This window comes from Plasmodium vivax, chromosome 5, assembly GCF_000002415.2.
Source record: "Plasmodium vivax chromosome 5, whole genome shotgun sequence".
NCBI lineage: Eukaryota > Apicomplexa > Aconoidasida > Haemosporida > Plasmodiidae > Plasmodium > Plasmodium vivax.
This window is the reverse complement of record NC_009910.1, coordinates 962,722-975,032: the sequence shown is the minus strand read 5'-3', so window position 1 is coordinate 975,032 and position 12,311 is coordinate 962,722. Positions and strand designations below refer to the sequence as shown.

At 49.6% G+C, this 12,311-nt stretch overlaps 3 protein-coding genes across 3 annotated transcripts; 1 reads left to right on the top strand and 2 right to left on the bottom strand.

Moving 5' to 3' along the window:
• Positions 1–444: 444 nt before the first annotated feature.
• Positions 445–2,101, bottom strand: PVX_089960 (hypothetical protein; the record flags this gene model as incomplete). Its single annotated transcript, XM_001615034.1, has 2 exons — positions 445–523; positions 729–2,101. The coding sequence occupies 2 exons, from the start codon at positions 2,099–2,101 to the stop codon at positions 445–447; spliced, it is 1,452 nt and encodes a 483-aa protein (XP_001615084.1).
• Positions 2,102–5,066: 2,965 nt separating this feature from the next.
• On the top strand, positions 5,067–7,689 carry PVX_089955 (hypothetical protein, conserved; the record flags this gene model as incomplete). Its single annotated transcript, XM_001615033.1, has 4 exons — positions 5,067–6,985; positions 7,119–7,174; positions 7,329–7,423; positions 7,630–7,689. 4 exons carry the CDS (start codon positions 5,067–5,069, stop codon positions 7,687–7,689), a joined length of 2,130 nt encoding a protein of 709 aa, XP_001615083.1.
• Positions 7,690–8,563: 874 nt separating this feature from the next.
• PVX_089950 (bifunctional dihydrofolate reductase-thymidylate synthase 1, putative) lies at positions 8,564–10,443 on the bottom strand (the record flags this gene model as incomplete). Its single annotated transcript, XM_001615032.1, has 1 exon — positions 8,564–10,443. The coding sequence occupies one exon, from the start codon at positions 10,441–10,443 to the stop codon at positions 8,569–8,571; it is 1,875 nt and encodes a 624-aa protein (XP_001615082.1). The 3' UTR covers positions 8,564–8,568.
• Between the last annotated feature and the right edge of the window lie 1,868 nt (positions 10,444–12,311).

Genomic DNA, 12,311 nt, shown 5'->3' with positions numbered 1-12,311 from the left:
AGACGAGGCACTGTCTGCTCTTCCCCCTTAGAGGCCCACCGCAGCCACATCTCCCATGGAGAGCGGCGGTCACACTGGCGTACTCTTCACACGTGGAGTCTAACAAACCATTATAAATAACCTTCCTGAACGCATAACTTCTTTTCCTGTTGAAGCGAAGCAGCTCCTCCTTGGCTCTGCTCACGATGAGGGACAAACTTGAGTGGGGCTCGGTGATGGAGAGGGAGTCCATCGAGCAGGTGAAGTCGTTCACCGTGAGGGTCTGCCCCGATCGCTTCGACGTTGTACCCTCGGATGATCTTCCCTCTGGTGCGGTTCCCTCTGGTGTTTCCCCCCCCTGTGCTGAAGCGCAGCACGCCCGCCGCTCCCCCCTGAGCGCAAGGGAAAGACCCACATTTCTGCAGCAACAGCAAAGGGAGTCCCCCCCCCCGCTGTACGCGTAACTCACTTTGAACTGTTCCATGTGAAGGTCCAACTGGAGCAGTTTCGTTTCCCCGGCGACGCGGGCTCTTCCTCTTCGGTGCTGGCCACGCGGGTTCTGGGCAGTGGCGACCTCCCTAGGGGGTGGTCCACAAGGGGGTTGTTCACAAGAGGATTGCCTCGTATGGGAAAACCCACAAGGGGATTTCCCCCCCTGGGGATGCCCACAACGAGAGTGCCCCCTTTGGGAATGCCCACGATGAAACTGCCTCGTGTGGGGATGCCCCCCCCCCGCAATGCAGACGTACTTATACAGAAACAAATACAAACTGTAAAGCCCATCATTCGAAAGGGCGAGCTGAATGCCCGGGGTGACGACGCTGAGGAGGTACCTCTGGCTGCCCCTGTCCTTCGATACGACCCACAGCAGGTTGGTCTCCTTCAGCAGGCACTCCCTCTGATGGGTGACTTTCATATTATAAAAGAAAAAAAATTTATATTTAAGCTTGTCCTCACGAATGTCGCTCCTACCGATGTGCTGACTCCTTCCATCTTGGTAAACACTAACCTGACTGATGCCCACGTTGAATAGGTCCTCGTAGGTATTCCCCTGCAGGGTGTCCCCACCATTTCGAATGAGCTTCTTCCCCTTTTGGAGGAGGTTCCGACTGAGTGTCTCTTCCCTCACGTGGCTTCCCTCTCTCTCCCTGCTCCGGATAAAGCTACAGTTGTCCGCGTGAATTTCGCTCACATGTACAGAGAGGAAGATCCTTTTCTTTCCATTCGAGAGAGAATCTTCAAAAATGATATTTACGTTTCTTACGTCAAGGCAGAGGATGTGTTGCTTGGCCATTTTGGAAAGGGTTCCTTTGAGAAGGCGCAGGAGGTTCCTCTTTAAAATATTATGAGTGATGTACTGGAGGAGGGAACAGGCCAACTTGCACAGCTTCGTTTTCACGACGTTCAGGTAGAGGACGCCCAGGAGGAGAGCCACCAGGGGGAGGCTCCTGCGGGTCTCCAAGGATTTGCATCTATCATCACCGCTGCTCCGTTCACCATCGTTTTTAGCGCTACCCACTGTGCGGCCAACCATGTTTGCCTTCTTTCCGTTCTTTCCCCTTCCTCCTCTCGCAGACTCCCCCGAGCGGACGCCCTCCTCCTGCAGCTTCACACTCACGAAGACGTTTTCCACCTGCGCGGTCAAGCCGCTGTAGACGTGTGCATCGCGCACCCCGCCACTTCTATTACCGCTTCTGTTGCCGCGTCTGTTTCCGCTCCTACTGCCGCTTCTATTGCCGCTTAGATTGCCCTCCCCGCTGGAGGGGACCCCCCAGTCGACCTCCACCCTACCGACGTAGCAAATGTCAAAGCTCAGTTGGTGTCTCCTCTCCTTCAGAGAGTCCAGGTAGGCCAAATACGCACCGAACGCTCCCTTCTCTTCACGGGGCCGCTTCCCCTTCGATGAGACTTTCCCGTGTGTGCCGCTTTCCCTATGTGGCTTCCCCCCCGGTGCGTTTCTCGCCAGGCCATCGAGGAGGCTAACCGTGAAGGGGGTCAGTTCTAACTCCTCCAAAATGAAATGCTTAATGCTGTTCATGCAGATGCGCTTCACCCCCTTAATGTGCTTCCTAATTCCCAGCTTGTGTAGGAGGTACTCCAACAGGTGTAGTAGCAGCGCCATGGTGTTCGTTCCCTGTTGGTAGGTCCCACGTGTGTTTAATAATTTCTTGGGGAGACTTCCCTTTCCCCTTGGGCCTACGTCACCCCTTCGCCTCTTCGCTGGTCCCTATCTGTGAGGCTTCTCCCTTCCTACCTTCGGGGAGCAGTTACGCATTGGGCGTTTCGCTCTTCCTGCTCGGGCGCATTTGCTTTCACAAAAAATGGGGGGCAGTCGGGGCACTAGTAGCTGCAGTAGTGTCTGCAGTAGGGGAGAAAAAACACGTGTTGGGATTATCCTCACCTGCTCTGCTTGCTCCCCCCCTCTGGCTGCTCTCACGTCACACCTACAGCGCCTCTCGCCCTCTGCGCGCTTCTTACGCTTCTTACGCTTCTTACTTCGCTGAAAGGGCGCCCCGAACGGAGAACGAACATCACAGCTGGGAGGTACCTTGGCATGCTTCTATGTGTTGTAGCTTCGGCTCAGACGCGTACAGGTGAGGGCTTTCAGGTGAGGGCTTTCAGGTGAGGGCTTTCAGGTGAGTGCTTTCAGGTGAGTGCTTCCAAATGAGTGCCTACCGACCGAGCCACTCTGCACGGGGTGTCGCTCGGATGGGGGCCGTTCGCACGGGCAGTAGCGCGATAATGTACACAAAAAAAATAATAAAATAATAATAAAATAAAAACCCTCCCTACGCGTGGTGCCTCTCCCCCTTGACAGTGCAATGGGGTGGAGTGGACGGTTCCAGCGCGCAGGGTGACTAGGGCAGTCGGAGCACTGAGACAACTTGGAGGGGTCGTCCTTTTGCAAACCATTCGTTAAGCAACACTTAACTCATGTGTAAGGAACACCTCTCGGGGTGGTGACGGTTGCAGACGCGGAGGTATTGCATTCTCTTTGTTCCACCTGCATATGGCACCAACGCACAGCTGTCCGATGGCGCGACTGGCCAGATGGACGCATAAGCGCTTCTCACCGTCAAATGGCACACATGAATCCGCCCTGCAGATGTGCCCTTCCCCCGTAGCCGCATCTCCGCCAGGGGAGTTTGCAACAGGCGCGCAGGGGGGTGCTTATTATGGCTGCACGTGGGGGGGTTCCCAGGTTGGCAAAGCGGCAAAAAAGGAAAAAAAAAAAAAAAAAAAGGCAAAATGGAGGAAAAAAAAGGAACAAACTGCCAAACAAACTGCTGGAACAAACTGTGGGAACAAAAAAAGGAAGCGAGTGGCGGGATGGTGAAGAGACCCAAAGGGCGGGCGCGACAAACTAAGGCGAACTGCGCTGCAACAATGCAGGCACTACTACACAATGCGAAATGGGCCAGAAGGAGGAGAGCGCGGTACCTTCGGCCATCTCACTGCGCGGGTGCTCGGTCGAGGCGACTGCACAGTGGTGAGTTGCTGCCTCGCGCGGGTTTCCTTTTCCTCTTCTCCACAAGTGAGAACATGCAAGTGGGCCAAACAAATACACGCGCATACATACATACATATATATATATATATATGTATATATATGTATATACTCATACGCACACGTATTATGCATGTTCAGCTTTTGCCCCCCCCCCAACCTTTCTGCTTTTCCAGCTATGCAACATGTGGGTACGTCGCGAAGAAAAGCCGTTCCCTCTTTCTACCCATGCACTTGTGCCATCTTCACATGCAGGGGATTTTTTTTTTTTTTTTTTTTTTTTCATTGGAACCAAAAAAAAAAACCATGTGCGTTAATTCATTCCCGCGACATGTAACCGTATGGTTATTCTTCTTTTGGTTGGCATCCTTTTTTTTGAATATTCCCCTTCAGCCATTTTTCATTTGATAGATCCTACATGAGAGAGGGGCCTTCCGCAGTTGGGTTTGCAAACATACAAAGGTTATAAAAGCGCGAACGAAGCAAATAATTTTTACAAACTGCAAGCACAGTTATGTGAATGAATGCTCACCTTCCTGGGCCTTCCCTTTTTTTTTTTTTACCCTTTTGCTGCCTTGCGCGTATACACAACGCCTGCGGCTAAAGGGGAATTCCGTTTGACGCGGTTTTTATAGCTGTTCTTGGCTGCCCCTACGAAAGAGGAGGGGCTATGTGTAGGGGAGGGGGAACTTCTTCCGTGGATGTGAAGTCACCCCCAAATTGTGGCTGACCTTTCCCCCGTCCTCTTATCATATATAGGACACCACCTCGGAAGGGCAAAAATAGCCGTAGCGAGAGAGCGCCATAGCGGTAGCAATAGCGATAGTGAGCGCCTTTGCGACTTTACCTTCACAGCGGCTATGTGATGAAGACACTGGGCCCCCTCGCGCAGGCACACCTATGATGCAGCGCTTCTACTCTATGCACGCGTGCAGGCAGGTCAGGGCCCCCGCGAGCGTTCCTCAAATAGGGGGAAGCTTCTAGCCTGTTGCTACGTCCAGCCATTCGATCCGCGGGTCCGAGGAAACAGCGAAGAAGACCTCCACGTGGAAGAAGTCGTGACGTTCGAAGTGGCAGGGGAAAGTGCGCCCAGCTGAGCTGATTCGCCCCGCGCCCTCAAAAAAGAAAAAAATAAATAATAAAAAAATTAACATAATCGCACAATTGCGTAGAAGAACACGATTGAACGGGTCCAAATGTGCTCGACTAGTCTCTACTAAGTTCGTCTGAGCGACCCCATTAAACGCTTTAACAAGCTTTGTGGCTTCTACGCTTCTACGCTTGTACGCGCGCCCCCCCGAAGCAATGTCGCGTCGACCTGCACGCACTCTCCACCCGACTAGCCCCCCGCTGCGCTGCCGCCGCCTCTCCGCCTTCGCGCGCCCCATAAATCGGGCCGAAGAGAAAAGCAGGCGCGGCGAGGCGCAGCTGGGCGGGTCAAAAAATAGGCAAAGGGGAAGGGAGCAAGGAAGGAGGAAGCAAGGAAGGAGGAAGCAAGGAAGCAACTGAACAACCGAACAGCCGAACCGCTAAACAACCAAACCAGCACCCCAAGTGAGCGGCCGCCAGGCGAGGCACGATGAAGCTTCGACCGAGCAGGGTGGTGTACAGGCTCATCTCGACGAATGAGCGAGTCGGTTGGAAGAGGTCCTTCGTGAGCTGCCCCCCTGTTGGGAAGCCGCTTAATGTGGGCGGCAAGCAGGTCACCACCCCCCACCAGGGCAGTCTTCTGCCAGCCTGGAAGGAAGAAGGGAATAGCAATTCCATCCGAAGAGTAACAACCAGCATTGGTATCGGTGCCGAAGTGAACGTCTGCATCAGCGCCGAAGTGAACGTGTGCATCACTGACCGGTTTGGTCCCCTCTCCCACGCGCTCCGAAAGGGAGTACCCCTAGGGGTAACCCAGCTTTGCCAAGCCAAGGGGAGGAACCCCCTTTGCGCAGTATACGCGAGGAAGAAATTTTCCACAAAGGTGCCGAGGGATGATAAACAGGCGAGCAACAACGACTCCCTCAAGGGGGGGGCAGCCACAGGGGGAAATTCCCCTCAAGTGTGCAAAGCGGAACAAGGGGATCACCAAGAGAAGGCAGAAGAAAGCCCTTTCGAAGGTGATCACTCCCCTGCCCACCGCGCTAATAACACCACTTTGCAAGGGGGGGAAGACTACACAAACGTGATCCAAATGATGAAAAAAAAAAAAATAAAAAACAGCGAAAAGGAGAGGGGAAAAATTGCAAAGCTGTGCAAAAAAGGATCCAACGGAATGAAACTAATTTATACCTTCATAAAAAAGGCAGGAGAGCAAATAAAAATAATAATCGTACAGCCATCCATACTAAAGATATATTTTGCCGATTTAAGGAAAAACATAAAACACACAGTGGTGTGGGTGAAAACAGGAGTTCTGCTATTCCTCACGAACATGAAAATTTCCAAAAATTTAATTATAAAAAGGTTAAAGGGACACAGGCTGTCGTACTCAGAATACAAGTTGCTAATTCGGACCATGAATGACATGTTCAAATTAATTCCCTTTTCTTTCTTCATCATTGTGCCATTTGCGGAGTTTTTACTTCCCCTGTTTTTAAAAATTTATCCCAATTTATTACCCTCCACTTTTAAAAATAATGATGATAATTTTGTTAATATAAAAAAAAATTTGTATGCAAAACAGCAGCTAGCCAAATTTCTGCAACAGCTAATTGAGGAGAAAGAAAAACAGCTAAATGAAAATATTGGAATTGACTCGGAAAAAAAAAAAAAAATTTTATTGAAATTTCATCAACAGCTAATTAGTAAAGATGAAAAAGATGTTAACCCCTTTTTAAGTGTAGGGGACACTTTAAAAATTGCCAAAATTTTTAAGGAAGATTTTGTATTAGATCAAATGAATTTAAAAACGCTGCAAACCATTTGTCACCTGCTGGGACTGAAGCCTTACGGAATGCATTACCACGTCGTGCTCCAACTCAGGCACCATTTTTTGCGCCTGCAGAGGGAAGACAGGGAACTCATGTACGAAGGGGTAGACAACTTAAAAAAACACACACTTATAGAGATATGCAAAGATAGAGGAATGAATTTTAACACCTCCGAGGAGGAGATGAAGCTGCAAATTCAGCAGTGGTTGGAGCTAGCCAGCATTAAGGAAGTCCCCTACATTTTGCTCCTCTACATCCGATGCGTTGTCGTTACACATGCCATCATGGATATACAGGATAAGGAGAAGGTCGGCACTGCGGCCATGGAGAGAGACGCCAAAAATGCCACCCTTGATGATAAGCAGAAACTTATACAGGAGGCCAAGGAAAAATTGGACGACTTAAAAATGAAGGAGCAGGAAATTAAAAAAAACATTAACAAGGAGACGAGCGAAGAGGAAGGGGAGGTCGCTCCCCCCCACAAGGACCCCAAAATTAAGATAGATTTCCTCAAGAAGAACAAGTACCTGCAGAATGAGCTGAACCTTTTGAAGCAGATCTGCGACTTGCAGCACACGTAAGGGGGGAGAGGGGGTACCCGTTAGCGGTTACCTTTGCAGCGTCGCGCCGGCCATTTCACTGCAGCCAATCCACCTTTCCGCGCGGCGCACCCACTCACGACCCGTGTTCACCCCTCCTTGCCACCTTAGGGAGCTGAAGATCGCCTTCACGTCGCTGACCGACCTCGCGGAGAAGAAGCAGACCTGTAAAGGAGCATTCCGCGCAGCACACGTAGCAGCGCAGATGCCGCTTCGTAGATGCCACTGCTTAGACGCCGTTGCGCAGAAACCGTTGCGCGGGGTTCGCTGCACACAAAATTGCTTACACACATGCGCGTCCGCCCTCCCCCTTTCCCCCAGGCGACATCAACGAAGTGATAAAGAAAATGTCGGAGAGGCTCCTCGACATCGAGAAGCACATCAGCGAGTTGAATGCACACAAGCAGGTCGAAATGGTGAGCCACACACATACACGCTTTGCGTTTCGCGGAAGGAGGAAAATAGCGTGACGGCACGTGGCTGCCCATCGCTGCCTACCGATTCGCATGCGATGGCGCGGCATTTTGGTCGGCCCCACTTGGCAAAAGTGAAATGCGCCATTTTGTATGCCCCCCGCACTCCCTTTTTGTTTTTATTTTTTTTGTGCTTCCCCCCTTCGCAGGATGAATATTTCTACCCAGAAGAAGAAAAAACCGACGACGTCGTGAACATAAAGAACTGAATCGAAGCGGAGACGGGCATCCGCCATGCGCACTGAGCATATGCACACATCACTGTGATGTGTTCCCATTTTGTTTCCTTTATTCCTTATATTTTCTTTTTTTTTTTTTAATTTTTTTGTTTGCACAACCATTTGAAGGTTAAAATGGGGTGACGCCCTCTGCGTCGTTTCAACGAGGTGCCGACGCATATGTTTATCTTTTTCACGTTCGCTGTGTGTATCACCTGTGCAAGCGGCACCCCCCGGCGCTAGCAGCGGGGGCGAACAGAAGAAGAAACAAAAACTTAGAATTCGAATTAACTCTCGTCATTTGTACTAAGCATTTTGCAATTTTGCCTTTTTTTCTGCAAAGCAGGCGCGATTGGGGTTGCCTCCACCCTGGGGATACAACGCCATGTGTATATGTCCCTACGTTTGCATAACAAGTTGGAGGGGCTGCCGATTTGGCAAGCTGCTTAGCGGGAGTAAAGGGAAAAAAAAAAAAAGCAGGGGGAAACACAAAAGGGATGCCCCTTCCATCAGCGATAAGGGCGTGGTTGCCATTTCCGTTTGGGGGAATTGTCTTAAAGCTCCCTCTTGGTGTGGCGAAAATTGCCCGGGGTTATTTCGCCCGCTCGAGCGTTTCGTTTTGCACGAATTGGGCATCACGGTTTGTCCATGCGATGTATTTGCAAGGTGGTCCTTTTTTGGGGGGTAAAATAAGGCATACTGGAAGAGCAGCAGAATGCCAGGATGGCAAATGGGCCAAATGAAGCGGCGAGGTTGCCCGCGCGGCGCCACGCCCAAACCGCCTGAACAGCAATAACACTTCGCTAGCTAGCTATAAAAGTATTTTTTTTTTTTTTTTTTTTTTTTTTTTTTTTTTTTTTTTTGACGAGCCTAGGCGGCCATCTCCATGGCGATTTTATCGTGGTGCACGTAATTCTCTATTGTGAAATCCGAAATGGTAAAATCCTCAATGTTCTTCACCTCCGGGTTCAGTTTAAGCGTTGGGAACGGGTAGGGGATCCTGTTCAGCTGCACTTTCAAGCTGTCAACATGGTTGTTGTAGACGTGCGCGTTGCCCAAAATGTGTATGAACTGTGCAGGCTGCAAATTGCACACCTGCGCAATCATGTGTGTGAATATGGAATACGAAGCGATGTTGAAGGGGACCCCAAGACCCAAGTCACAAGACCTCTGGTACATAATGCATGATAGTTTCCCATCGAAAACGTAAAATTGGCATAAAATATGACAAGGAGGTAAAGCCATTTGATCCAAATCTTTTACATTCCATGCACACAAAATAATTCTCCTACTTGTTGGTTCATTTTTTATTAAATGAATAACATTTTTTAATTGGTCTACACCTTTATCTTCGTAATTGTCATGCATATTTGTGTATTCAGCACCGAAGTGTCTCCACTGGAAGCCATAAATGGGCCCCAAGTCATTCACTTCTCTGTGGAATAATTTCCTGTTGTCGAGGAACTCCCTCGTTCCATTTGCTTCCCATATCCTCACGTTTTTATTTAACAAAGTGTTTCCGTTTGTTTCTCCTCGAATGAACCAAAGCAGTTCCTCAATTATTCCCCTCAAAAATAACTTCTTTGTTGTTAATAGGGGGAAGTATTCACTTAAATTAAATTTCATCATGTAGCCAAATTTGCTCATCACTCCCACACCTGTTCTGTCTCCTTGTTTGTTTCCATTCATGATGATGTCGTATATGATGCCTAGGTATTGGTACTCTGGGTGCTGCTTAATCTTCAGGCTGTTGTAAATTTTAAAATCTTGCAGGTGCTCCGGGTTTTTCTCCCCCACTTTGTTGTTAAAGCTGAAGTACACGAGGTCGTCTTCCTCTGCCTCGGCGTTGTTCTTCTGCCACGGGCACGCGGCGGGGCCCTTTCCCCATTCGCCCTGCTGTGCGGTCCCCCCATTGGGGGAGCGGCAGTTCGGGGCGCTACATTTCGGCGCATTGCAGTTCAACGCATTGCAGTTCTCCGAAGCGCTGTCCGCAGTGCTCCCGTTGGAGGCGCCCCCGTCAACTCCCCCCCCCACCTTGCTGTAAACCAAAAAGTCCAGAGTGGTGCCCTTGCTGTTGTACACCTCACTGACGGACGTCACCCGAAACTGGCTTTCGTCAAACTCGGGGAAGAAGACGTCACACGGGTAGGCGCCGTTGATCCTCGTGAAGTAGATCTGCTTGATTAAGTTTCTACTTAGGCATTCCCTATAAACTTGTGCTCCCCCAATGATGAAGCATTTGTAGTACTTCAGCTTCTTTAAGAGCAGCAGTAGGTCATCTATGCTGTCAATTATGAAGACCTTTTCCTTCACGTCTTCCTTTGTTAGCGTCTTGGAAAGCACGACGTTGATTCTGTTTGGGAGCGGCTTGTACTGCTTGGGGATGCTCTCCCAGCTGCTTCTCCCCATGACCACGACGTTTTGCAGCTTGTCGGCGTTGTCACCACCGTGTGTGTTGTCACCACCGCTTGTGTTGTCACCCCCCCCCTGTGAGGCTTCCATTCGTAGGTACCTCTCCCTCTTCCACTTTAGCTTCTCATACTTTGACTCATCCACGTAGGTCGTCACCGAGCTGAAGTACTTCATATCGACGGAGTTGCATTTCCATGGGAGAGTCCCCTTATTGCCCAGACCCCTAAAGGTCCGCGGGCTGAACGGTTCATTCTTTGTCCCTTCACTGGTGGGGGCGACCTTGCAGCATGCGCAGATGGCGTAAATGTCAAATACATCTGAAAGGTCCTCCATGGGTTAAGCGGTTACTCCTACTTCGTTATGTGGTGGGGTGCGCGCAGGTGCCGCGTAGGAATCAACTGGTGCGGTGAAAAGAATGCATACACCGCGATGCGACGCGCCGTTATATAGCTCCACTGGGTGTGATGGTGACTACGGTGCCCACTCCAAAAGTGGACTCCCTATGGAAGGGTACAAATTTTGCCTCAACAAAAATGTTCGTGTTTTGTTAGGCGGTGGAGCAAGAACCTATTTTACACTACGTGATGTAAGGTAAAACTGCAAAATGGGGAGTGCATATTTTTTTTTTTTTTTTTTTTTTTTTTTTTCATACCACTTTGGGAGAAAGCCACGCTCGTTCAGCCGTTATTTGCTCCCGTTTGTGGTTCACCCTGAATGGGTTTTTCTTCGCGGCGACAAAATTGCGCTTCGCGAGCGTACTGCCGTCGAAATAACGGGGAGAAAAACTGAGGCCACATTCGAATTGTCGCTCCGCTCGCTTCACATGCGCAAAGTCGAATACTTCCAGAGTTGCCCCTTTTTTTGTGGCCCTTTGTGTGCGCGTTCAAAGCGGAGGTGTAATGAAGTCCGACGTGCCATCTGGTCACGTGGGGGAGGAGCGGCCGCTTTTAAGCGAGTGGCAAATCCGCCCCAGTGAGGGATTTCCCCCAGTGAGCATTTCCCCCCAGTGAGCGTTTCCCCCCCGTGAGAGTTTCCCCCCCGTGTGCGTTTCCCCCCCGTGAGAGTTTCCCCCCCGTGTGCGTTTCTCCCCGCTTGCTCGAGAGCGAAGATGTGTGCATATAACTGTGATCATTTTTTTTTTTTACCTATTCGCTTGGCTGTTCACAAAAATGCTGCAATGCAAGTGGGTCACGAGCTAGCTTCTGAATGGGAAAGGCGCAGCAACGTGCCGCTTTAGACAATTGCCATGCGGAAGGAGGGGGGGAGAAACAGGGGGGTTATAAAAATGGGCACACTACATACCCCTTTTTTTTGCGTGCCGAATGATTCCCGTTTTTATGCCAATTTTTAATGAAAGGTTTTGCTTCTCACCCTGAGGAAGTTATTATATTACATTTTATTTTTTTATTTTATTTATTTTTTTTTGTCCCATGGGGGGAGCCCCCTCACTCCGCTTCGTTCATGTGAGAAGAACAATGTCCTGTTGGAAAAGCATTTGCAGCCAATTTTGTGAGCAGTTCCCCGCCCATTTGATGACCCAAATTTAGAAGAAGAAGAAAAATGTTCGAGGGGGATACAATTTAATGTGTTACATGGCAAACGTGACTGTTGGCTGGATTTCCTCGCGCGGGGGGGAAAAGGGAAAAAAAAAAAAAAAAAAAAAAAAAATGGGGAAATTCGAGCAAAGGGGGAGTTCCCCACATATGGATGCCCTTCTTCAAAAAAGAGGAACTGCCCCTATTTCTCTTTTGCTTCTTTCTTCGATGAATTCCTTCTACACACTCGCCGTTGTTGTTGTCACATGGGGGGGGAAGCCCCAAAAAAGACGACAGGCGTGTAAACGCGCACACCTTCGCGAGCTTAACCGTTTGTGTGCATGCGGGTTAAGGGCAAAGTATACATGGGGACACGTCCAATCAGTGAGAAGTTACTTTTTCGCCTTTTTTTACGTCTTTTTTTTTTTCTTCGCCCCTTCCTGCCGCTCTCCCCCGCTAAGGCGCAACTCTGCAAGTGGGGAATTCCCCTCAGGTGATCCTCTCATTCACGCGAATGCAAATTTTTTGTTCTTCCCATTTTTCACATTTTGGAAATAAAAGTGCATGCTGAATTGGCAGTATATAGGGAAAAAAAAAAAAAAAAAAAAAAAAAATTATTCCACTGCGCTTTCTCCAATGAAAAAGGACAAAACACACCACAGATCA